The sequence below is a fragment of the Zootoca vivipara genome, chromosome 8, assembly GCF_965207765.1.
Source record: "Zootoca vivipara chromosome 8, rZooViv2.hap1.1, whole genome shotgun sequence".
NCBI lineage: Eukaryota > Metazoa > Chordata > Lepidosauria > Squamata > Lacertidae > Zootoca > Zootoca vivipara.
In genome coordinates this window covers 61,774,925-61,801,771 of record NC_142591.1, presented here as the reverse complement: position 1 = coordinate 61,801,771, position 26,847 = coordinate 61,774,925, and the positions used below count along the sequence as shown (strand labels likewise).

At 42.5% G+C, this 26,847-nt stretch overlaps 1 protein-coding gene across 1 annotated transcript; it reads right to left on the bottom strand.

Moving 5' to 3' along the window:
- Window positions 1-18,174: 18,174 nt before the first annotated feature.
- LOC148684872 (proto-oncogene Mas-like) lies at window positions 18,175-21,192 on the bottom strand. The gene is made up of 2 exons (XM_088674923.1): window positions 21,097-21,192; window positions 18,175-19,335 (listed from the first exon to the last, which is right to left on the bottom strand). Exons 1-2 carry the CDS (start codon window positions 21,190-21,192, stop codon window positions 18,367-18,369), a joined length of 1,065 nt encoding a protein of 354 aa, XP_088531049.1. The 3' UTR covers window positions 18,175-18,366.
- Between the last annotated feature and the right edge of the window lie 5,655 nt (window positions 21,193-26,847).

The window sequence follows — 26,847 nt, the reverse complement described above, 5'->3', positions numbered from 1 at the left end:
TTAGTATAGACCAGAAATAGATGGATTTGTCCAACCATACAAAAAATGTAGTAAAGCTACAAATGAAAAATGAACAGTATTTTAGTGAATGTGACAAAATGCCAGTGTGAGTCCCTGTGTGAACTGTGGGATGTTGTATAAAAAAAAAACCATGAACATGTCTTTATAGAGGAATTGTAGAGAAGGCCTTGGTGAGTGACTAGGATTGTGTGTTCATTTGTACACTGCCATCTCACAACTGCAGCCCCCAATTCCTAATTCCATTAATCTGTAAACCTTAAATGTTAGAACTGTTATCAATGTCCTAAGCACAACTATCTTTCATCTCTTTCTCAAATTTATTTCCCCTAAAGAATGAGGTAAATACGAAGCATCTTGCATTTTTGCGTGCTCAAAAGCAAAAGCATGTGTGATGTTTTGCAGCTGCCCTTGTATTCCTGGCAGGTGGTGATCACAGGATGATTTGAAAATTTCCCTGAAGACCTTAGATTCTTTGAATTCATTCCAAATGGACAACACATACCATCCCACTGAGTGAATTGGCGCTCTCCCTTAGATCTTGCTGTGATGTGAATGAGGTCAATATGGAAAATGCAGGCGAGGTAGAAAACAAACAAACAGATCAAAATGAGCGAATGTTTCTATCAAAGAGGTGAAATCTCTCTCTCTCTTTTTTTTTTAGAGGTGAAATCTCTTATTGGATGTCAATTACATGTTTTAAGAATGAAATGGTAAACCAAGACCAAAAAAAGGCCAATATGAAATAAGCTGAATTAAATCAGTGTGTATTTTTCACAATTACATTGTTGTTGTTGTTTTGTTATATATTTAGTTATGCCCTGCCTTTTCCCTGGAGGTGATTCACATGACATGGTAAACTATAAACTCTGACTTGCTGTGGTTGTGTGGTCATGCAGGCTCCTGGAGAGGAGCTCACAGCCACTTTTCTTTGATGAGAGTTGTCATCCAAAACATCTGGAAGGCTCTGGGATTGGGGAAGGCTAGTTATATACACTTACCTAGGAATAAGTATCTTTGAATTCAGTGGAACATAGTCCAATGGAATTTAGTTGCTATGCTAACCTCCATCCCTCACTTGCATGCATTGCATTTTCAATCCATTTTGTATAGAAATTCCCAGTGAATCATAGTTGATATGTCAAATCTAATATAAAGTTACTAGATTTAATTCACACTAGATTTAATAATCTATTCAATAATCTAGATTTAATAATCATTGGACAAACAGGCCAAACCCTACGCCAAAGGATAAATGGACATAAATCTGACATCAGGAACCAGAAGACAGAAAAACCAGTAGGAGAACACTTCAATCTCCCAGGACATTCTATACAAGATCTCAAAGTAGCTGTCTTACTACAAATGAATTTCAAAAATAGACTGGAAAGAGAAGTTGCTGAATTACAACTTATCACCAAGCTCAAAACCATGGAGGGACCTGGTTTGAACAGAGACATTGGATTCTTATCTCATTATACATGATAAAGCGATCTTCAGCCATCTCCACCCTTGCTTTTTCATGCAAAACCATTTGCAGTCGTTTTCGGTCATCAACAACTATCAGTCAGTCAATCACCCACTTCCACCACCCTTCTGAGTGATACCCCCTCCTCTCCCCACCCCCTCCCCACCCCTTCTCTACATAAGCGCCTGGGGACCCTATTTCAGTGTATCTGAAGAAGTGTGCATGCACACGAAAGCTCATACCAAAATAAAAACTTAGTTGGTCTTTAAGGTGCTACTGAAGGAATTTTTTTAGATTTAATTAAAAGGCTTTTTTCAGGAGTAGTAAAAGGTCAAAAGAAAATCACCGGCAAATCTCCAGAATTTCAGTTGTGTGGTAGGTAGTCCATATGAGCTTGTACAATCTTCTTCTTTGGTGATCACTTGTTGCTGAGTAAGATTGTCTTCCATAAACACAGCTTTAACAATGAGTCCGTAAGTGACTGTGGAGGCCAATTCTGGATCCACACGTCCTTCCACAGTGGGGATGTTGGTTCCCAGGAGGGAGTTGATCACGGTGTGGATTTGCCAAGTGTGCCTTCCTCTGAGCATGTTTCTCCCTTGCGTCCTGAGTTCAAGTGTCTTCAAAGCCCATGACACCTTTGGCAAAGGCTGTTCTCCAACTGGAGCATTCGCAGGCCAGTGTTTACCATTTGTCAGTGTTTATACTACATTTTTTTTTTAGATTTGCCTTAAGACAGTCTTTAAACCTCTTTTGTTGACCACCAGCATTGCACTTTCCATTTTTAAGCTCTCATATAAAAAATGAGAGAGATAATCAGCTCATATCCATCAGCTCTTTTCCCCCCTTCCCCCCCCCCCCCTTGAGCTGAAATGCCCCATATAAACATCTTCTCTGGGAACTGATCTTCAGATTCTACCACACAATTGCCAAAACTCTTTTGCTCACAGTTGGTTTCTGCTTGCTAATTAATTAGGGAAAGTCACAAGAAATACCAGCTAAGTATTTTTTGGGAAAACTTAATGAATGAGTCTATTAATTTAAGAAGATTTAGCAATTATGCATTCTCTAATATTGATTTCCACTAAATTCTATCTCGAAATTAAATAGATTGATAATAAAACCCATTCCACACACCACCACCCCCATCCTGCCCCAGTTCAACTACAATAGATCTAATGAATAAATTGGCTGACTGCATTTCTCTGGCACTACAGTCACTTAGGAATAAATGGTGCAATATAAAACAGCAAGTTATAATTGAAATTAAAGAAGGAAAAGGGAAACAGATGTGGGCTGACCTCAGTAATATGCTAATGATTGCAATACATTGGGTCTGGGGTGGCAGGTTGTGAGGTTGAAGACATTTCATATCTTTCTTTCTTTTTATTTGGAAAACAGGTTCTTTTTTCCAGTTTTCCATGAGGCTGTTGTCGCTGAGCTAATGTATGTAAAGCAGCTACAACAGCCTGAAGTGCTATATGGTTAACAGACAGTGTAATCCACTTAGAGCTGTGGAGCGTTGGCCTGGAAAGGTTTATTTTTTTTAAAAAAATATATATTTAAAAATGCAAATAAATGTCTCACCAACCTTACTCTGCCCTCAGTCAGCTTCCACTTGCCCATTGGCTTATTTGCAACCAGTCTGGGAGTGGGGGAGGTACTGCCTGTGACATCTTGCTTCTCCTTAGTTTATCTGTTGTCCTTATAAAACTCAGCAGGGAGGTGAGTGGGGACAAATCTAGAATGAGTTGGGTTTGTCTGTCATTGGCTCTGCCTCCCCCAATTGTTAAGTTCCCGGTCTTCTGGCCTACCAGTCCTGAGGGCGTGAAACTTGGCTACATCACTTGGGAAGACAGGCAAACTAATGCCAGTGTACTGGGAGAAGCAAAGACCAACAGTGTTGAAGCGATGATTCTTCAACATCAACTTCGTTGGGCTGGTCATGTTATGCGGATGCCTGATGATCATCTTCCAAAGCAACTACAGTACTCTATTCCGAACTTAAAAATGGAAAGCGGAATGCCGGTGGTCAACAAAAGAGGTTTAAAGACGCAAGACAAATATTTAAAAAAGTAGTATAAACACTGACAACTGGGAAACACTGGCCTGTGAGCGCTCCAGTTGGAGAACAGCCTTTACCAAAGGTGCCATGGGCTTTGAGGACGCTCGAACTCAGGATGAAAGGGAGAAATGTGCTAAGAGGAAGGCACTCTTGACAAACACTCACCATGATCAACTCCCGCCTAGAAACCAATGTCCCCACTGTGGAAGGACGTGTGGATCCAGAATTGACCTCTACAGTCACTTATGGATCCACTGCATAGCTGCCAAGTTATCCCTTTTTTAAAGGGATTTTCCCTTATGCTGAATAGGCTTCCTCACGAGAAAAGGGAAAACTTGGCAGCTATGATCCACTGTTAAAACTGGGTTTATGGAAGACAATTTTACTCGGCTACGAGTGATCACAGAAGAAGAAGAAGAAGAAGAAGAAGAAGAAGAAGAAGAAGAAGAAGAAGAAGAAGAAGAAGAAGAAGAACCACTGATCTTCTTTCCCATCATCTCTGACCATTTTGAAGTTGAACTAATTTAAGGAAAAGATGCCACCTTGCTGCTACGGTTTGGTGCTCCCTTTTTAAAAGAGAGTGAAATTTGAAAACAATGTTGGGTTTTCTAGCAGAACCTTCTATTATTTGTTGGCTATGATTATCATTTGGTGTCTGCTCTACTGGATTGCTAAGTCATAGCTGGAAGCTTTTCCAAGTCATAGCAGTGATAGAAAGTGACCACTCATAAATCACTAAGGATGAGTGGCTTTTGCCCGAGATGAGGCTGCCATAGTATCCTGCCTTCAACATGAAGAGAGTGGTTGTGATGCTGATACTGAGGCCAGTTCATTCTGAGACCATTACATCAGGTTTTATGAAGAGCTGTACTAGCAAAATAGCTCATGAGATAAAAAGTCTAAGTGTGACTTTAAGCAAAATGTACTTCTTGCGTTCTTTCAATGACATCACATTAGTGAACTAGTTTTCTAAAAGTGAAATCTTCATGGACTATTTCTTCTTCTTATTTTTTAGAGCTGATATTTCAACCCCCATTAGCCCCAGCCAGCATGGCCAATGATCAGGCATGCTGGAAGTCCACTAACATCTGAAGGACACCTGGTTCCACATTCCTGATTTATAGTAAATCCTGGGTAAAGTTTCATGTTATAGAGGCAATGATATTTTCAAATGCATTAAGCAAATCAACGAGGAAAGCAATTTTGACATCTTTTAAGGAATATATATATGAAACTTATTATTATTATTTTTAGCTAATGCCAGACTAGAAACAGGGTACGTTTCATCAGCAATTCAGTGGGAAAAAAGAAAATAGTAGCTTTCATAAACGTATTTTCGTCCCCCCACCGAGACATATCACTCCATATATTGAATTCTATTTGTTTCTTTTTAAAGAGTTTCTGACTATTTTATCTGCCTGAAAGCTGAATGCAATGTAACTATATATAGCTAAATGCTTCCATCGCTTCTTAGGATGCATGCCATCATTTACTTTGGGCAAAACAGCTATTATTCAAGTGAAGGAAAATATATTGTGTGTAGGAGGGCAGTATTTCTTTAGTGTTTGTGTTTAAAGTTGCAAAAGGGGAGGGGAAGTGGTTTCTGAAATTGCATGCTTCCTTCATTATTACAAGCCTTCACATGAGTTCTTGTCGTTCAAAATGGATGTTATACTCTCATGTCTGTTTTTAGAAAGCTGAAATACAGCCACAGCAACTGTCATTATTTCCCAAGTAACGTGACATTTACGATACTTTTCAAGAATGTACTGTATGTGAGGTTACACAAAAAAAATCTGATTGCCACACTAAATACTATTTATAGCACTGACAATGTTGTACAGGCTGGGGGACGTAGTCTTTTGTTACAGTACACAACACACTGACATGCACATCAGTTGACAAAGCTGGGCTACTTATGAAGCAAGGAGTGGGGAAAATAAGAAGCCCATCTCAAAGCAAAATATAAAGCTGGATACACTATCCTTCTTCTGCCATATTTGCATCTTCCCTATGCAGGGCTGAATTTAGGTTCGATGAGGCCCTAAGCTACGGAAGGTAATGGGGCCCTTTATATATCCAGCTGTCCTTGGTCAACAACAAATTGTCGTTGTTTTTGTGTTGAATATATGTTATATAGTAATTTATGGACCTAATAGGTATCTAAAGCCATTTGTACATGCAGAATGTAGGCACCCTATATATAGAAAGGAGCAAACCAGTGATATTTTATGGAGCAGGCTAGCAGGGCCCATGACTTACATCATAGGAGCCTACACAACACAAAACACTGTTGCTGTATGTAGGTTTTATTTTATTTGTTTTTTATTTTATATTTTGGAAATGTACACCCAGGTTTTTTCCCTTTAAATTTTTTGGGGGCCCCCAAGAAAGTGGGGCCCTAAGCTACAGCTTGTTTAGCTTATACATAAATCTGGCACTGTCCCTATGCATTGGGGCTTGTTGCCTTGTGTGTAGTTTGAAGCACACCAGCTCCCCCCCCCCCGCTCCAGTTGTTATACAACTAATGACCACACCACCATTTCTGAGTAGGAGGGGAAACAATTGTACAAAATATATACAGGAAATAATATAATTAAGGCTCCCAAAGACCCGGGCTTCAAATATATGAAAGAATGCCTCCTTCCATACTGTCCCAAGAGATAAGATCTTTTGTGTGTGTGTGTGTGTGTGTGTCCTTGCCTAATGAGAACCCATTCCCTGTGGGTGGGTTTCCTCTGTCGTGGTCCCTCACCTTTGGAACGGCTTCCCTTCTAAGGTAAGTCTCTTCATGACATTGATGTTGTTTCATCAAAAGCGACAATATTTGTGGACAATGTATTGGTGTAGAATAGCCAGACTGGGCACTTTCAGCAACAGACTCTGTTTCAATGTGAAGTTTCCTGAGACTGCTCACTAAGGATATAGCAATGCATTTCAATTAGTTATTTCAGACTCACCAACTTTGCAGTGGTTTCACAATATCACACCAGCTTCTTATTCCCTTTTCCTCTCTTGCAGACTGTTAGGAGCAAAGATGTAACAATCAAGGGGTGGGAATCTCCCATCTGACGTTGCTATTTAGCATAATCATTTGGAAGCACCTCAGGAAGTGGAGCCCATCTGCTGTGTTAAGATTCTTTCCTGAAACATAAAAGAATGCGAACTGAAATCTCTTAAATCTCATGTGGAATCATTGGTTCCTCGGTGGTAGTTCGTGAAGGATCTCAAACCCAACAGCAAATCGAGGAGTTTGTGATCAGTTACTACCTGGAATGCTGGCCCCAGAAGGAAGTTGTTGAATCTCTCCACACAAGCCCATGTGACGGCAAAAGTTTTTCTTCATTGTGGGCATATTGCAGCTCAGCAGGACCGAGCGAACATGACGCATATGTTATCACTTGCAAGCCGGCTGGAGACTGTCCCTGGAGGAGAACTGCTGCTAATTCATAGGCAGAGAGATCTGCTGAGACACTGATGGCTTTCTTTGGGTTATGAAAGGCTAAAAGAGGAGCTGTGTGAGTGCTTTTTATAGCTATAAAAGCTGTTCCTTGTGCCACACTCCAATACCATTAATGTCAGCAGCTTAAATGGCCTCTCGTCGGTTTTGACTTTGCCAAGTGAAGTAGAATTTTCTCCACATGTGTGACCATGCCCATGAACTGGCAAACCTCACTGATACTTTGAGGATCTGGGAAACAGCTCGGACCTTTTCTAGGAAGTTGCATTATACTGATTCCGACGATTGGTCCATCTAAGCTCAGTGATGTCTGCACTGACGGGCAGTGGCTCATCAGTGTTTCAGACGGGGTTCTCTCCCAGCCCTATCTGGAGATACTTAGAACTGAAACTGTGAACTTCTGTATGTAAGGGAGTTGCTCTGCCACTGAGCTATCTCCTTCCCCCTACACCACCAATTATAATCTGGCCAAGTAACTTAATATTTGTTTTCGAAAACTCACATTTTTCATTGAGTGTGGTGCCAGATTCTTCTGGTCATTTCAATACAGCAAAGAGTCAACGGTCATTAGCGATGAAGGAGAAATTTGATTCAGGTTGCATGTAAAGGCCTCCTTGGTTCACTTTTATTGACTGATCTGCTGCATTGTGTATGTTTTCATTCAGTTCTCTGCCAATGATTAATCCATTGTCTTGGAAGTAATCTTAACTTCACTAGTGTCCTCCAGGTATAAAGTGCGTATCCCCCCCCCCCGCCTACCTTGTATTCAGGCTAGGAAAAAATTATCTATGCAGTGGTACCTCGGTTTACAAACACAATTGGTTCCGGAAGTCTGTACTTAACCTGAAGCGTACTTAACCTGAAGTGAACTTTCCCATTGAAAGTAATGGAAAGTGGATTAATCTGTTCCAGACGGGTCCGCGGAGTACTTAAACTGAAAATACTCAAACCGAGGCGTACTTAAACCGAGGTATGACTGTATTTAATTCCTTAATAATGTGTCTACATATATGCATGTTACATGTGCTTTAATTTTTGGCTCTGCAAGTATTTCTAGATTAATAGTTGAGCGTATAGTGGAGTGCATGGGGTGTTAGTGAAGGGATAGTACCTCTGTTGGGACACATGTTATGCTCCTTCTGGGGTAGTTTGTCCACCTTGGGCTCCCACCCTGCACTCAACTCTCACCTGTGGCTCCTAGAAACTGTCAGCAGGACAGCAGCCACGCCCCAGGAACGGCTTTGCCTGGCCAGCTAAACCAGGTGAGGAAAGTGAGGGGTAGGTGGAGAATGTCAACCTGGGAATGTAGCCCATCTAGGAGAAGCAAAACTCTGATCCTAAACCTCCACTTGCTTGTGGGATATCTTCAGGAGAAGAAAAGGCTAAGCAATAAACCCTACACAAATCTGGAGTGGAGTCCCTAAGATGGTTGGATGGTGCCTTGTATGCCTCCTTCCAGCAACTCCTGCAGCCAAACTGATGCCAAACATATTGCTCTGTTTTCCTTTGGACTGCATCAGTGAGGCTGAGGATGGGGGGGGGGTCTAGTTGTCTGGGCAGCACAGGACCTCCGTACAGACTGCTCAGGCTTGTGCTCCGGGGAGGTCACTTAGGTGCTGCTAATGCAGTGGTTTGACTTCACCCCCAGATGTGCACTCCATTGCCTCTCAGGACAGATGGATGACAACAATAGCAGTCTCATAATCTATGGGCCCGGGGCCTACTTTTTTGGTGATTTAGAATTTCACTCCTGAGTGATGGTATGGAAGTCTGGAACTGCCCCTGAGGGCCTGGCATGGCCATATGCTGGAGATTTCCACCATGGAGCTGACACAGCGAAATCCAAAGCCAAGCTACCTCAGACCTAACTTTAAAATCTCAAATGATGCCTATATTGATTGACCCATATCAGTATGGACCTATGACAAGAAGAGGAAAGAAGGAAGCATACATAGGTATAATTGTATTATGTGAGCCTCAGTAATTTTTAAAGTACAAATAGTGTAAACTATGAAGAATATTTTAAGTCATTAAAAGTAGGGTTGTGCACCACCAACAATATTCAGACTGGACTCCGCTTTGGAAAATACAGTGGTACCTCGACTTACGAAGGCGATCCGTTCCGCAGCGCTCTTCGTAAGTCGAATCCTTCGTAAGTCGAAGCATCCATTTTGCTCATGCTTCCAGGTTTGCGGCCTTTGGAAGTCAAAACCTTCGTAAGTCGAGGCATTCGTAAGTCGAGGTACCACTGTAACAAGGTCCATTCTGCAGTGCTTCAGAGGCTGTCTGATTAGGCCGAGGGCTTTGAATACAAATCCCACTAAAAAAATCCCACCAACCTCCACAGTCACTACTTTGGGGACGACGATGACTATAGCTGTTTTCTTTTCACAGAATTGTATGAAATTTGCAGGCATGTTAATAAAGCTCAGCAAATTACAGACAAATGAGTTCAGTGATTTTTCTTTTGTACTTGGTACATTTACATATGATTTTGCACTTGGTTTATTTACATGTGATACAAATCTCCACCACATAATGCTTTAGAGATCCCTGCTTTCATTCTGGACTGGTTTGGCTTGAACAATCCCAAATCTGTCTAAAGAAGCCCCTCTCCAGTTCTGGATCTGGGATTCGTTCAAAAGTCTTGCACACCCTTTGCAAAAAAGTAAGCACAAATAATAGTGAACTTTTTACATGTGCTTTTAAAGTGGAATTAATGGGACATTTATTGCCTCTTATGTTAATAATTAAACACACAAATAGGTTTATTGGGACTGAATGCAGCAACCCCATGAACAGTATCTATAAAATCTAAAGCTGCTAGCATTTAATAGCATGTAATTTTAATTAGGTTTTAACATCTAATATAGAGACTATTAAATGCAAAGGTCATGAAGTGCTGAATTTTCAATGGAGTTGAATTTTGTTGTGAAAAACAGTTCAGGGAGGGATGGATCTTAGCCTGTTGAGGTGCAAGAGAAAAGGTAAACAGCTGAGACTTAGTTTGCATTTATTTTGCTTCTGTATACACATTGTGGAGATTTCTGGGCATCAAACTGATAAGATGACAACATTGCTTCAGGAAATTGTGTGGGTGTTGTTGTTGTTTGTTTAGTAAATGGCAATGTGGGGTCAGATTTGTGGGGACATCCTCATTCCCCTACCAAGGCTGCCGTTACTGAACCAAAAACAATTGCACAACCACCAGCTGTATCATTATTGTCACACCTCTATAATTAGCTGAAATATCAAAAGTATCACAAGGAAATATATGATTAATGCTGTACATTGGCAAACTTGCCAGAACATTTTGCAATCTGCAAAAGAAAAAAGTGGTTGCAGATCTTTAATGAAAATTTAGACTCCGTCACTCTCATTCTCCCCGATTTCTTGTACATCTTAAGGAAGATATTCTGGGTAAATTGGATCCTCTTTTTTTAGGCTTCTGATGAGCTTCCTGTTCTGTGATTCATACACTGTCATTACCATCAAACATAAAAGGTCAATTTGCTGTGTCAAATCCTTAGAACTGGCTAAAAAGGAAAGTAGTAAATGGGGATATATTGACAATATCCATCTACTCTGTAGAGAGCAAATTTTGCCTTTGAAAGATACTCTGTGATGATAACACAGGGCATGAGTTGCCATTTACCGTGGTGGGAGCTTTCTAGTCAATGCAAGAATGGTGTAGTGGTTAGAATGCTGGCCCCTGACCTGGGAGATCAGGGTTCAAATCCAAGCCATGCTGGTTAAAGTGGCATAAGAGCGATTTAAATATATGGTGCAGATATGTCCCGTGTGATTAATGTCATGTCTGCTCTGGCCGAGAGAATGTTGTTTATTTGCATCTCCCTTTCCTAATTCACAGTCAACCTCCTGCTTATTTTCACTCTGATCAGTTTAAGGAATGACCTACTTTGTGATCATTTTCCCATGCAAGAGCAAAAGCCCTTCCTGAAATCTTCTTTGGTCTATCCCAGATGGTTTAATATTAGAACATGGTGGAGGCCTTGGGGAGCTTACGTGACCCAGAAAACCTACTAATCAAGAAGGCAATGAAGCACATGGCATTGCTTCATGTAATTCCTCCTTAGAAAGGCTGTGTTTGTGGAGAAAGAGAAGGAGGAAAGCATATAGTAAGGCAGATTTTGAGACTTACAATGGTAATTTTGGAATGTTCCTGAGCCGTATGTATTGCTTGGTTCCTTTTAAAGTTCCTATAGGTTTTCTCTGCCCTATGTATTTTCATTTACAGTGATACCTCTGGTTGCGCGTGACACAATTTGGAGCTTCTGCGCATGCGCAAAACGCGATCTAGCACTTCTGCGCATGTGCGTGTGCCGATCCCAGAAGTAATCCATTTTGGGACTTCTGGGTTCGGCATGTCCGTAACCTGAAAAGACGTAACCCGCAGCGGACGTAACATGAGGTATGACTGTACTATCTTTCATTTGCCATCTTGACAACTAGTATAAAGGTTCTTCCATGGATTAGTTGGACTGTAATGGTGGACTCTGCAAATAAAATACAGAGGGACAGAGACGTGAGGGCTACACAGACCAAGGGACTTGACTACCATGTCAATCCTTTGAAATACCTAGGCAACAGTTGTGCACAAGGCTGGTGTCATAAGATTCTGGTTTACGCTAACTTGGTCATGTCCACAGAATGGAAGATGGCAGGATCCTGAAGGACGCGCTCTATGGGAAACCGGCTTGAGGCACCAGGCTTGTTGGCAGACCAACATTGCTTTGCGAAGATGTCTGCAAATATGACATGAAGGCTGGTGACATCAACCCCACTGTATGGGAATCCCTTGCACAGGGCCGTCTGTAGGCCTGGACTGGGTGGTGCAATGCGCCAGGGCGCCTGGCCACCAGGGGCGCTGCTGCGCCCGCCAGACAGCTGATGTCTGCAAGCACAGCATCAGCGGCAGGAGGAGGAAGGGGAAGAGGGAGACGCGGCTGGGCTCAGGCAGCACCCAGCGCCTTCAGCACATGGTGCTGGGCAGGCTCTGCCTCCACCCAACCCGGCTGAGAGGCGGGGTTCGGCCGGACGCTGAGAAAGAAGAGGAGGAGAAAGGGAAAGGGAAAGAGACAGGACTAGAGGCTTCTCTATCGGAGGCATTGCAAGCTGGGGAGGAGCATCTTCTCCCACACCCCGGGCATGGTGCAGGGGCCACGGCCTCTGGGAGCTGCTCGGCCAGGCCCGTGGTGGCGCCCTGTGGTTGCACCAGGAGGTGGAGGAAGAAGCTCACTCGGCAGCCGGCAGCGGCGCATCTCCTCGGCTCCCTTTTCCCCGCCTGCCCCAACTGAGGAGGCTGGCTGTGTGGCTTCAGGGGAAGTGGGAAGGAAGAGCGGCCAGGCGTCCCTGAATAGGCCTCAGGGGGAGGTCGAGTGGGAAAGGGAACCCGAGGGTCATCCAGTCCAGCCCACTTGCAGTGCAAGGAAGAGCCTGCCATTGAGAAGTACGCGTATATATGCGCCTTCTTTTCTGGTGTTCCGCCACCCCTTCTTCTCTCCCAACAGCCCTCCCCGCTGGAATGGGAGGGGCGCCAGAGGGACCTTTGCGCCACGGCGCTGGATGAGTTTAAGACACCCCTGCCCTTGCAGATGACTGCAGTGCCTGGAGACAGACAGTCAAGTTGTGCTTCCACAGCAGTGACTAGAGAAGGAATAACCATTGGGAGGACCACACAGAGAAAAAACACCATGGTGCATCTGTAGCAGCACAATGGGTTGCCTTCATCTACCCCAGGTGCAACAAAACTGTTGTACATTCACCACGACTCACTTCCATAAAGCAACATAACTTAGACCATCTTGGAACTGGACGTTAGCATCATATTCTCTCATACCCTTTTGGAGAGGTGAGCTATTGCCGTAGCTGCCTTGCTAATACGCTGGTCCAGCTCAGCATCAATGGAAAAGTTGCTGGTTATGGTGGAGGAGGACTCCCCTGCTGAGCGCCTGAGGGCCCCAGTCCTGCTACTCACCAGCTGGCCTAGGGTGAGGCCTGAAGGCCTGACAGGCTCCATAAAGGACTGCTGCTGCTGGGCAGAGAGGGCTCCGTTTTGTTTTGTTTTTAATTGCTGTTATTTTTTACCTATGTCATTTAAAACAGTGATATTAATGCTGTGTTCTTAGTTTTAGATTTTGATTTATGTGGAAATTTTTTTCTATTTGGTTGTGTGGTTTTTTAAAATTGTTTATGACTTTTGTAATTATGTAAATCTTGTCATGTTGTAAGCTGCCTTGAACATTGTTTTTAACTGTAGAGAGGTGGCATACAAATAAAATGACGGTGATGATGAACCCAAGTAACCAAAATTGTCTACCACCTCAAGTGTGTGATCACCAATGGTGAGGCATGGAGTGCTGGCTAAATGCATATATTTGGGGGACCTGCTTTGCAAAAAATACGTAAATTAGGCAAAATTGCATATAAGAATGTGTACAGTAGGAGAAAGGGACGCGGGTGGCGCTGTGGGTTAAACAACTGAGCCTAGGGCTTGCCGATCAGAAGGTCAGTGGTTTGAATCCCTGTGACGGGGTGAGCTCCCGTTGCTCTGTCCCAGCTCCTGCCAACCTAGCAGTTTGAAAGCACGTCAAAGTGCAAGTAGATAAATAGGTACCGCTACAGTGGGAAGGTAAACGGCATTTCCGTGTGCTGCTCTGGTTCGCCAGAAGCGGCTTTGTCATGCTGGCCACATGACCTGGAAGCTGTACGCCGGCTCCCTCAGCCAATAACGCGAGATGAGCGCCGCAACCCCAGAGTCGGTCACAACTGGACCTAATGGTCAGAGGTCCCTTTACAGTAGGAGAAGTTCACACAAAATGCTGATAGATTTTCGTATTGACTTAAAAAGCACACAGCACAGAATGGTGTAGAAATGTGGAGAACTGAAGATGAGAAAAATGAGAAACTGAGAGAAGGAGAAACCAACATATTCTCCGATCCCTAGTGCAATGACACAGTAGAGGGTGATAATAATGGGTGCACCACCAAAGCAGATGCATATCAGGATCCTATTTGCATGTAAACTCCCTGAAGCAGCATGGCAATTCATTCATGGATGTCTGCTTCCACACGTGGATGTTCCCTGACAGATGAGGTTTACAGACAAATCATTGGCTCTGTTGCTGCGTTCATCTTATTTTGGTCTAATTCTCCTGCTTGAGTGTTTCTTTCTTACTTTGGCATGGTAGATTAACTACATGGTGATTATTTCTCCAATGCCAGTTTTTGCTTTGTGACTGGAGAGGGGTGTTTCCTCCCCTCCTCTGCTCCTGTCAAAGAAAAATCCAGTTTGAATGGTTTGCCCTGGCATAGTAAATGCCACCTTTCATCACCTGAGGCTACATTCAAGTGGAATATTTCCCATGCAAAACTGACATTTAAATTGACATTTTAACAGCAACACAAGAACCAGGGTTTAGTAATCCCAATTTATTTTTTAAACAAAGTAAACCTTTCAATTGTGCAGCTTTTAGAATGACTTCATGAAACAGAACCTTGGGTTATTACAGCAGCAATCCAAAATATACTGACTGGGGAATCAATAAGGCTTACTTCTGAGTAAATGTGATTAAGTACGGGATGAGAAGTCTTCACAAAGATGAGAAGTCTTCACAAAGACCTGAAACTAAGGTCAGGAACTGCAAATGTTTGTTTGTGGGTCATTAGACGTTTGTAAATGGATAAGGACAGCAGAGTGAGCAATGCTTTATTCATTCATCAGATACATTTATGCTCTAGCTTTCAAGGAAAGAAACCATCCCAAGGCAGCTTTTATTGATTTAAAAACAAAAACAATAGTATAAATACAATTAAAATCAGTCAAAATAACCACACCAGCAGCTAACATACCAACTCTCTCTCTCCCACCCTCATAAAGCACCACCAAGCAAAATGTTTTCAAGTACTGAATAGACTACAAAATCTTTCAAGGTGTTCAGTTCTAGAGAGAAAAAGGGCCACTTGAAAATACCCTATCTGAAAATGAATACATAACTTGTTTACATTCAGATTAGAGTACTCGGAAACCTCACATGGTGCTAGATACAAGAGTTTTGATGGGAATCCGTTTTTCCAGCTCCCAGAATCCCAATGTTTTACCTGCATCACTGGCTCCTGATTACTGTCTGAACCTAAGTCAAAGAGCTGGTTTTGGCCTTTAAAGTCCTAGAAGAATGGTATGCATACCATTCATCAAGACAATGCACAAGGTTAAGATGACAGATCAAGATGACAACTTGAAGCTCCATTAATGGTTCAACGAAGCCCATATCCCTTTCTGGTGGACTCTGTAGAGCATCAGAGCTAAGGCCACATCTGCAGCCCAGCCACTCCCACAGCAGAAGGTGGGAGGGGAGGTGGTAATTATCATCATCACCATCATTTTATTATTTGTACCCCACCCATCCGGCTGGGCTTCCCTAGGCCCAGGTAGGACAACCCAGGCCCAATCCCTGTATCAGTTCCAGACTGGTGCAGTGATCAACAGGCCTAGATCAAGCCTGTTGCTATTGTGTGATGGCAGTGAGATCATCTCATGAACTGAAAAACAGCCATCCTTCGAAATCCACACTCCTTTGAATTTTGCAATGCAGTTCTTCAGCTCAGTAATGTACATATAAACATGCATATAGTAGGGTTAAAGTGTGCATAAAATTGCATAGATTACTGAAAAACACACATAAAAATGCATTATATTAGGGGGAAATGTGCACACTAGGCAAAATTGCATATGCATACAAAAATATGTATATTAGGAGAAATTAGCTGAGGAATTTTCATGAGGACTTTCTTCTTTTAAAAAACAAAAAGTTGATATAGAAATGTGGAGAACTGAATTTAAGAATGGAAAAAATGGGAGAATAAGAAACCAAATTTGACAGATTTGTCCATCCCCAACCCATTCAGGCTCTTGACGGGCTCCTGGAAGTTGCTGGAGTACTAAATGGGGACAACACACACACATTCACACACACACACACACATACCTGGGAGCTGTGCATTATGCTTCCCTTATTCCAGCAGATCGAGGCGTGTTGGCACCCAGCCTTTGAATTCCTTGCAACATGGGGAAACCATCCCCTGTTAGAGCTTCATCACTGGGTCTGACAGATTTTCCTGCTGTCCTTCTCCAGACCATCTCCAGTGCCCAGGTTCAAGTATCAACTGAAACATTTGCTTGCAGGTCCCACTTGTAATAACACCAATCTTTCTTTTCACTTCGTGCACTTGCGTTTTTGTTGTGTGCCCGACACCAGTGGTGTTTGAATGACGAATTGCCACTGGTTGCAGGAGGACCTGCATGACCCTCCTGTCTCTTCATATCATCTGTCCTCTGATGTGGCCTCTTGGTCTACGTCCATGCTGCCGGCTACCATTGTACCTAGTTCTAGTCTGTACTCCTAGTGTCACAGCCGGTGCCCTGCGTGTTCGGAGAATGACATTGGCACTCAGATTGTCTGTTCTCTTAATACTCTTGTCAGTTTCTGAGCTATTGTCTGCTCTCTGCTTCCTGCTGCTTCATTCTTTACCCTAACTGAATACAGAGCGCTAATGTTTTTGATGGGGACTCTCTGCCAGGCGCTGACATCTATGGAAACTACATGCTGACATGCTAACTTCCTTTTGCCTGTAATGAACTAATGGTGTTACCCTCAGTAGTGTAGTGGGAAATTCAGGTGTGAAGGGTCCCTTTGTGATTGTCACAGCCACTTCCCCTCAAAAGCACGCTCCTTCTAAGATTACATAGCCTCCTAAGATTATGCAATAATCTCATAATCATATGGCAATAAAAATTAGGGGTGCACTGCAACAATCAATACAGATCTCCTTGTGTTGCCTTAAATGTGCACACACACACACACACACACACACACACACACACACACAGAGGCAAATGATTGGGAGTGCTCCAATACCACAATTTGGAGTGACTTAAGTTGTGTTTTCCATGAAATTCCATAAAATTCCATCTGAAGACAGCCCTATTTAGGGAGGCTTTTAATGTTTAATAGATTATTTTATTTCATTTTTCTGTTGGAAGCCGCCCAGAGTGGCTGGGGAAACCCAGCCAGATGGGTGGGGTAATAATAATAATAATAATAATAATAATAATAATAATAAGTAGTAGTAGTAGTAGTAGTAGTAGTAACCAAACTTGTCCAGCATTGTCTTGAAACTGAAGCACCTTGTGCTTAGCATTGGAGTACACAGTGAGTAAATAGCTCCCCTTTCATGCTTATTGAGCAGCTCTAGGATGTTGGAGACAGGGGCTCTGCTGCCAAAATAGTAATGGGCTTTCAAACACCCTCTTTGTGACCCTGGGATACCACGCCACTGGCATATGTTCACATGGCATATGAACCACACAGGAAGCTGTCTCATGCCATTACACCAGGCTATTTGTCCACCTAGGCAAGGGTTGTCTGCTCTGACTGCAGGTGGCTACCCAGGGTTTCTAGAAAAGGTCTTTCCTGTCCCTTGTGACCTAATCCTTTTCATGGAATCACAGAATTGTAAAGTTGGAAGGGACCACAAGGGTTATCTACCCCAATCCCCTGCAATGCAGGAATCTTTCACTTAACGTGGGGCTTGAACCCATGGCCCTGAGATTAAGAGTCTCATGCTCTGCTTACTGAACTATTTGAACATGATATGGGTGGATCTGGGTCTTTCTTCATACAAAGCACACACACTACCAATCAGTGCTGTAACCTCTAAGGTAAGGTTACCAGATTCCACCCCCCCCCCCATGAATCTGGGGACACTTTTCAACTTCAATGGATTTTGTATGGGGATCGATGTGTAAATCCAGGAACTATCGCTGGGAAATGGGGACGTCTGGTAACCTTACTCTAAGGGCCCCCAAACACTTAACTGAACCCAGAACTTTTATCCACATTATAGGTACAGGTATTTGGCATGCTCTTTTTTCTTTGTCAAACAGGAATAAGTTGACTTTTCTCTGAAGTCTGTATGTCATTTCTTGGGGGCTCTGATAGTACATGGGGACCATTGATTCTTTACTTGAATCAAAGGTTCCTGCTTTTGAGCTAAGCACAGGAAGGGCTAACCTTGTTACAAATTAGGACTATCATCCATGCCAAAGTATCTTCTAAATAAGTGAAACGAGGTGCATGCCATACAATAGTTTTTATTTATCAAGTAAATATTCTTAAGGCACACTTTGTTCATTTTGGTATAGCTTTAACCCATCAAGACCTTATGAACCAATACAGACTTCCTTTCTTCTAAAAAAAAAGAGGGGGGATCTTGTTGCACAGAGTTCCTCACCATTATTCATCCCCACCTCAAAATGGCAAGTCTCTCATTTGCTTAGTGGATTTCCCCTCCCCTCCTTGGAACCCACCTAGAGTACAACATGAGACTTCCTGAATCAGAAAGAAGTGTTTGCCCAATGAGAATGTAAAGCACTGGGTTGATGGTGCCACTCAGAGAAGTGAACACGAAAGCCAGTGAGGAGAAGGTTGCAAAATCACGGTGCAAGGCAAAGAACAAATTCAAGGGGGCCCAAGTGACAAGGGAGAAAAACATCCCAAGCAAAATTTCTGTGCAAGGTTCTCCTTGATCCTCTAAGTTGCGCCAGATCTTGATGACCAGTGTCTGGGTGGAGATGACCATTAGTGGAGCAAAGATCATTAAGGTGATGATAATGATTGTCTGCGGGTCAAGCCCCAAATCGAAAAACAGTAACAGCCAGCAAGACAGAGCCCAGAGGAGAGCAGACACAATGGCAGATAGGAGAACAGACAAATATTTTGGACTGTGATGTCGGTGCCAAATAGGGAAGAGGACAACCAAGAGCCAATCAATGCTGATGGACATTAGGAAATGCATGCTAGTACCTTGCATGAAGAAAAATAGGTATGCCAGTAACAGGGACAATTTAACAAGAGCATCGCTCGAATCCTCACAAGTGCAAAAGAATATGAAGATACTGCACAGAACTAACAGGGCACCAAAATCAGCTACAGCTAAATTCCAGATGTAGACAGTGAAGAAAGTCTTCCTAATACGGAAGAGGAGAAAGAAGAAGATGGTTCTGTTCCCAAAAAGCCAAAGCATTAAAATGAAGATAATGAAACGAGCAATCGTGCGACCTTGTAATAAGCATTTCAGAAAGTTCTTTGTGTGGTCACATGGACTGTGAATATTTTCTAAAACTTGCAAATATTCAGTGGGAAGTTGTGTTGCATTCAGTACAGTCATATTCAAATCACCACTTCTTAGATGTTGGCCTCTTCCACATATGGTCCTATTAGCTGAAGGAAGAAGGGAGTCCTCCTAAAGAGACAAATACCAACAATTTAAAATTGGAACTGAATGCCAAAAGTCAATTCACAATGAATGGGGAAGGAAGCTGGCCATGTCTGTTACCCAATGCAGGTGCTATATCACCTCCTTGCAAATAGTGAGCCAGGCTCAGCAAAGCACAACATCCTCCCTAATTTAACTGGCATATATTCCTCTTTCAGGAATACATGCAAACAGAAGATCTGATCAAAGGTCCATCAAACGTATCCAGACCCAGGACCCACTTTTAATCCAAACCCTTCTTAATTTTCTACCATATATTTGCATGGTGGTAGTGCTCCTATTGTGAACCACCTTAGATCAGGTCTTAACCCGCTGGTAGGCACTGATCCACCAGTTGATAATCAGTCATCTAGTCCAGGGGTCGGCAACATGCAGCCCATGGGCCGGATCCAGCCCACGAAGACTGTTTTACCAGCCCATGAGCCACCCCCAAACAGAGCCACCTGCTTGGCGAGTCCCCCACGTGCTGAGTGCAGCACGGGGACTCACTGAGCAGCACTGGAAATCGCATCTGAGCATGCCCAGATACCGGAAATTGCTTCTGTGCATGCCCAGATGCCGAAAAACGCTTCTGCACAGGCATGATTTTCGGTGTCTGGGCATGCACAGAAGCAATTTCCGGCACCACAGACATGCAATTTTCGGCGTCACACTGCGCTGGCCCGGCCCACGGACGATCTCTATAGAATTTTAAATTTTATTGTTTAAAAGCACGATGAATAAAAACACAAATATACATAAGAAGAATACACAAAATTACAAATTCAGAAAAAAAGAAAAAAGAAAAAAGCTAGAAAGCCTTATCTAAAAAAAACATTCCAACCAAGTCTATCCTCTAGAAAAAAAGAAAAGATACAGAATATATACACTCATTATCTTTGTACACAGATACTTCCCATCCCTTTTGTTATACATTTTTATCTATCTTGTCTTTCACAGGTTCTTCTGTTTCCAAGTGCTTTCAAGATGCTTCTAGAAACTATACAAGTGGCATTTAAAAGTGACAGCTCTGTTTGCCCTCCCCGCAACTGTTATTGAGAGTTATAATTGGCATACTGCTTTGACCATGGAATTTACATTGAGCTATCAATGTGGAGCTCAGAGCTATCTTCCATGATTTTTTATAATCCCCACTGGCAGTCCTATGACTTGGTGGCTATCCACAGCTTGTGGCAGTAAATTCTCTCCCCCAATTTCCTTCACTGTGGCTCAGATTTATATATTCATAGTACATAACAATCTGTGTTGAGCAGGCTTGTTTTACTTGACCAGCGTCTAAGGCAGAGCCTTCCAAACTGTATGTCACGACACATTGTTTGTCGGCTGCAGTGTGTCACGTGAACACTCCCCATGCTCCTTCCGGGGCTGGAAAGGAGTTAGTTTAACCTCTGGTTTGCTAGTAAAACTGAATTACTGTGTTGCCAAATGATGCATGTCTAAAAAAGTGTGTCGCCAACATGAAAAGTTTGGAAAGCTCTGGTCTAAGGTATATTTTGAAGTTGGTTGACAAACCATGGGATGACCTTGTCGGCATGGGCCATGGTTCACAACACAAAACCCCCTGGCTTGTGGGTAGAGCAAACTAGAGAAGAGAGGGAGGAATTTGTACCAGAAAGGGGAGAAGGAAGCTTGCATTCCTGGGACTGGTGTTTCATTTGCAAGCCATGGTTTGTAGAGAGGCAGTGCCTTTTCTGCCCCAGGTCAATAGGTGCTGCAGAAAACACTTACTTTTGTTTCTGAACAATTTGTCGAAACAGAAGAAATCTGGTCGCTTCCTGACAGCTGGATGAGGCCCCACAGCCCAATCCAAAGAAGCAAAGGCATTTTCTTCTGTGAAAAAAAGAGAAAGTATCAGTACTGACTGATATACTGCTCATGCTGCATGGGGAGAGGAGAGAGGAGATTGTTCCACCAGGCAAGCAAAAACACTCGTGTTGATGGAGCAATCTCCATAGCACAACTTTGAATTCCACCCAATGGATTTACTTCTGAGTTGACATGCATAGGATTGCACTGTGATTTTGTGAATGGCCACCATTAATAATATAATTAACACTATCTGCACTTTTATCTGCCCCCCCCCCCCCCGGTGCCCCATGGATATATGTACTTGTATCTCAAAATAACATATCATACATCTGATGAAGTGGGCTGTAGGCCACAAAAGCTTATGGCATAAGCCTCGTGCCATAATAGTCTTTAAGGTGCCACTTTTTTTACTGCAGGAGACTAATCCGACAACCCCCTCCTCAAGCTGTAATTTCACTACACCCATACTGCAGGTGGCAGAGTCATAGTGGATTTCCTAAGGACATCTAGTGACTTCATGAATTAGCACAAAGTTGAACTGGGGACTGTCTTATTCACAGATCATGCTCTTAACTGCTATATCGTATCAGTTTTTCATCTGCATAATCAAAATTCCACCCTGAGCCACCCCAAGGATCTTTCGGGAGGAAGGGCAGGATGTAAATTAAATCCATCAATCTGAGCCCTCTCATGCCCATCTCCAAGTTGAAGACTAGCACACATTTGCTTAGTAATATTGTCATCACTCCTTATTAGTCATGTCAATGCATGACACCTGCAATTTCAAATTGCAGGATCACATTCAAGCTTTGGCCTATAGGATGTTCAACAAAACAAAACAAAACAAAAATACAATGTCTGAAAAAAAGTAAAGCAAATAATCAACTTACAATAGTAATAAAGAACAAACTTAAACATAAAGAAAACCTACCCCTCCAAAAAAAGTTGCTGTTTCAGCAAGAATAGTGTCTGTTATCAGTTGCTAGTTGGATAATGTTCTTGTAGCAGAATCTGTTCTGTCGTTCTGCTTCCACCCTCCGTCTCCCTGATGTCCTCTCTCTCCTCTACTTTTCCTTCCTCTACTCCTGTAGTCCTCTCTTGGGTTTCTTCTCTTCTAACTGTCACCAACTGACTCGCTGCTCATCTTGCTGTTTCCTGGCATTCTATGCCCCCACCCTTAACTTACCATTCATGCATTCTAGTATCCATATTCTATTCTATGGTGTTACATAAGAAGCTGCTTCATTCCAGGCTAGACTATTTATTTGCCCACCCATCTAATGTGGTTTACTCTGACAGGTAACCGCTCCCAAGGTCTTGGGCAAATGTCATTTCCATCACTGACTACCTGATCCTTTCAACTGGGGATATTGGGTATTGAACCTGGGATTTCCTATATGCTTGCAAAAGAAGTACGCACCTGGGATAGCTCAGTCGGTAGAGCATGAGACTCTTAATCTGAAGATTGTGGGTTCAAGCCCCACGTTGGGCAAGAGATTCCTGCATTGAAGGGGGTTGGACAAGATGCCCCTCGGGTCCCTTCCAACTCTGTAATTCTATTCTACTCTAGTAGCAAACAATGGTCTCTGTCCCTGTATGCTTCTCCTGCTGGCTTCACCTTTGATAAACAACCTTCAGGAAAGTGATTTCTTTTAACCTCTTCTCCAACCAGTCTTTTGACATAGCCAATGCAACTTCCTACATGCTCCTTCCTCCTTTGGTATCCAAAGAAACCCAGGTCACCAGTACTTGAGAAAACGATAGCTTGTCTTTCAGTCCCCCTTTCCTGCTTTTAGGACCTGAACATGGTTGTACAAATGAAACTGGACTCTCTAGGGGTATCTTTAGTCTCATTCATATTTAACATTTCCATTAGACTGGAACATTTTAATTTGAATCTCACCATCCATAACGTTTTTGGTTCGGAATTTTTCCACTCTGTTGTATAAGCAAATTTTAATCACACTGCTTTGTACTTTTGCGTCAGGCATGATTTCTCATGGACCTCCTTTCTTCACCTCCTTCTTTTCTTCTCAAAGTCTGTTCTATCAGCGCAGCTGGGTCTCATTTAGCAGAACAGAACTGAGTAAATATGTTGCCAGTGACAAATTAAGTGACAGATTTTGCCTTTGCGTGATTGCGGACTAACTACTCAACTCTGAAATTTATTTTCATGCAAAACTCTTCCACTGTAGCTTTCGAAAGCAACTCTTGATCTGCAAAAAAATAAAAAATAAAATCTCCTGTCAGTGTTCACCAACCAGAATATATGCAGTCATCATGTGACATTTTGCTTGTTGCTCTTACTTGGATAAAAACCTATGGGTAGAACAGCAGGATCACAGAATTGTAGAGTTGGAAGGGACCCTGATTCATCTAGTCCAACCCACTGCAATGAAGGAATCTCCACTAAAGCATCCATGACAGATGGCTATCCAAACTCTGCTTAAAAACCTCCAAGGAAGGAGAGTCCACCATCTTCTGAAGGAATCCATTCGAATGCTGAACAGTTCTTACCATCAGAAAGTTCTTCCTGATTGTTTAGTCAGAATCTCTTGTAACTTGAAGCCGTTGTTTTGGATTCTACCCTCTGGAGCAGGAGAAAACAAGCTTGTTCCATTTTCCATGTGACAGCCATTTAGATATTTGAAGATGGCCATCATATTGCCTCTCATTCTTCTCTTTTCCAGGCTAAATATACCCAGCTCCCTTAACTGTTCCTCATAAAACATGGTTTCCAGACCCCTGATCACCTTGGTTCTACAAAGTATTGGCAGAAGGGAATTAAATCTGAATCAAAACAGAAATATATCCATTTTCCCCATTGGATTGCTTGATCTGAAGGTCAAATCTGTTGCTCTAAAAATTAAATTGGTCAGCTTTTTAATTCAGATTGCAATATGGTGACAAGTCCAGTAAATGTAGGAGTAAACATGTATAGAATTGGGTTTGAAAGGCCAGAGACTAGACAAAGATTAACAGCTAAGAGCAGAGATCTGGTACCAATAACTGAAACTGCTGTTATGTTGGCAGGAGTGATCACAGCATAGAGATCTATCCTACACCAGCTACACTGGGACCGATGTTACTGGGTTAAATTTCAGGTGCTGGCTTTGACTTTTAAAACAGTCTAAGACCTGGTTTTCTAAAGGACTGCTTATAGTATCATAGAATTGTAGAGTTGGAAGGGACCCTGAGCATCATCTAGCCCAGGCATCCCCAAACTGCGGCCCTCCAGATGTTTTAGCCTACAACTCCCATGATCCCTAGCTAACAGGACCAGTGGTCGGGGAAGATGGAAACTGTAGTCCAAAACATCTGGAGTGCCAAATTTTGGGGGTGCCTGATCTAGCCCAATCCCCCTGCAATGCAGGAACCTGCAGATGTCCCATAAGGGGATCAAACCTGCAACCTACAGCTGGATCATATAGTAATACGGTAATTAGGACAGTGGTGGTGAATGTAGCTTCTGTAGTTAAACTCAGTAATAGTCAGGGCTTTTCCTTACAGCCAGAACTCACCAGGGGCAGTTGGCTGGACAGTACTGTATTGGGTTTAGGAGGCCTGATTTCCCTGTCCAAACTACATGTATTGTCCAGTGCAGAAAATAGGTTGAATGAATATAGGTGGTTTCCTGCTTGGCAGGGGGTTGGACTGGATGGCCCTTGTGGTCTCTTCCAACTCTATCATTCTATGATTCTAACATACCGAGTACAAACAAGTTAGTGCAGAAATGGAAGGGGACCCCCCCAAAAAGAAGCTCTCCGTTGCTTAAAGTGCAAAAATCAATGCTTACATAACTGCACCATGAGCACAAAAGAAGAGCCTACTGGATCAGGCCAATGACCCATTTTGTTCAGCATCCTGTTCTTACAGTGGCCAACCAGATGCCTGCAAGAAACCCACAAGCAGGTCCTGACCACAAGAGCATTATCTCCTCCTGTGGTTTCCAGCAAAGAACAATTAGGTACAGCACCCATTAATCATTTCTTTGGTGGCTCATTCTTTACCCAAAGATAGAAGGCAAACAACCGTTGTTATTGTTGCTTTGTGGAATAATATTCTAAATGGAAAGCTTAAAACATTTTTGAACTTATACAGATTCACTGTCTAAGAGGAATTGCTGAGTCAATAGCTAAGATTGTCAGCATCTGGTATTTGTCAGTGAGAACATCTTGAGGCGGGGGTGGGAGAATGACTTCCCAGCATGGTGGGATGTGACATAATCCTCTCCCGTATTGCAGGCCCATATTGATTAATTTACTTCTAGAAGAAATGTTAACACAGTGCTAACAGGGGTCATTTTGAGGTCTTTTGAAAGTGGAAATTGGTGGAAATTCTGCATGCCAAAAATCCAAGTTAGGGGAATGAACCCCAGCAGAGATTTCACATGGCAAAATAGGAGCAAAGAAAAGTGTAGAAATAAAAGCTGTAAAACCTTAAAAGGTGCCCTTTTAGTGAACTGCAAAATATCCCCTTTTCAGAGTTATTTCCAAATTATCCCACTTCCTCTAGCATAGGAAAAGATCACATGTTCGTAAGTTATAAAATGGTTTACTTACAAGCTCTCCAAAGTTCAGATTCATGTGCTTTTCCATACAGTAGTCAGAAGAAGTATTGCTATAGGAAAATGCTAGTTTTGGACCACATTATTGCCTTGAACAAAAGTGATGGGTTAAAGCCATATAAATGCAAACAATAATAATTGTAATGCATTTTTAAAAACAAATCTTACCCTGCTTTTGTAGGTCATCCTGAAAGCTCTTCTGAAGTGTGGCATTTAAATCTTTCAAACAAAAACAAAGAAGCAAGTGAGCAAATCAAAATCCGGTTCCTGCACGATCAATAATACAATCCTTCAAACTAAAAAAGGAGTGGGGCTGGGAGCATTATGGATATTTTATGTACTTGCTAAGGACACCTAAGTACAACTGAATGCATACTGCATTTGTGATTAAGAGTATACAGCTTTCAAGTGCATCTTTCTCCTTTAAGATACACAGGAGCAACAGGAAAGAAAGGATTGGGTGCTGCTTCCTTGTATTTTAAAGGGAAAATTTGTATGTGAGACCTGTGTGCGTCCTTTCATTATTAATGCGGTGTGCATGTGGCTGGACTTAGGTATGTGCACTTGAATACAAAATATTTTGTCAGCAGTCTCCCTCAATCTTCCCTTGCTAGCATACAGATGTTTTCCATGTGATATGCTGAGAACAGCTATACCCGTCCATTTCGCAAAAACTGTGTTGCATTAACAGTGCAATCAGACCACATACATTACAAAGCTTGGTCCTTGAATGCAAACAAATGGCTAGATTAATACCGGCATGGCATGTGCTTGGTGCTATCCAAGCTATAGGAAAATGAGAGGTGGACAGTGCCAGATTTATGCCAAAGCTAAGGAAGCTCCAGTTTACGGTCTCAGGTTTTGAGGCAGTCTCTAAATACAAAAAAGGACCAAATTTCAAATTTTACATAATCATGAAAGGAAGTGTTTTAAATGTTGTCATGGGCAGAACACACACAATGAATGCTGTAAGTGTTAAACTATGTGTGTAACTGCTTCTGCGTTGGTGTATATTAGAAGTTTTCATGTATGCCAAATAAGATAATAATGCCTTTTCATTTAAAGGTATTTCAGATTCAAAGAGGCTGATTGAAAGAAATGTG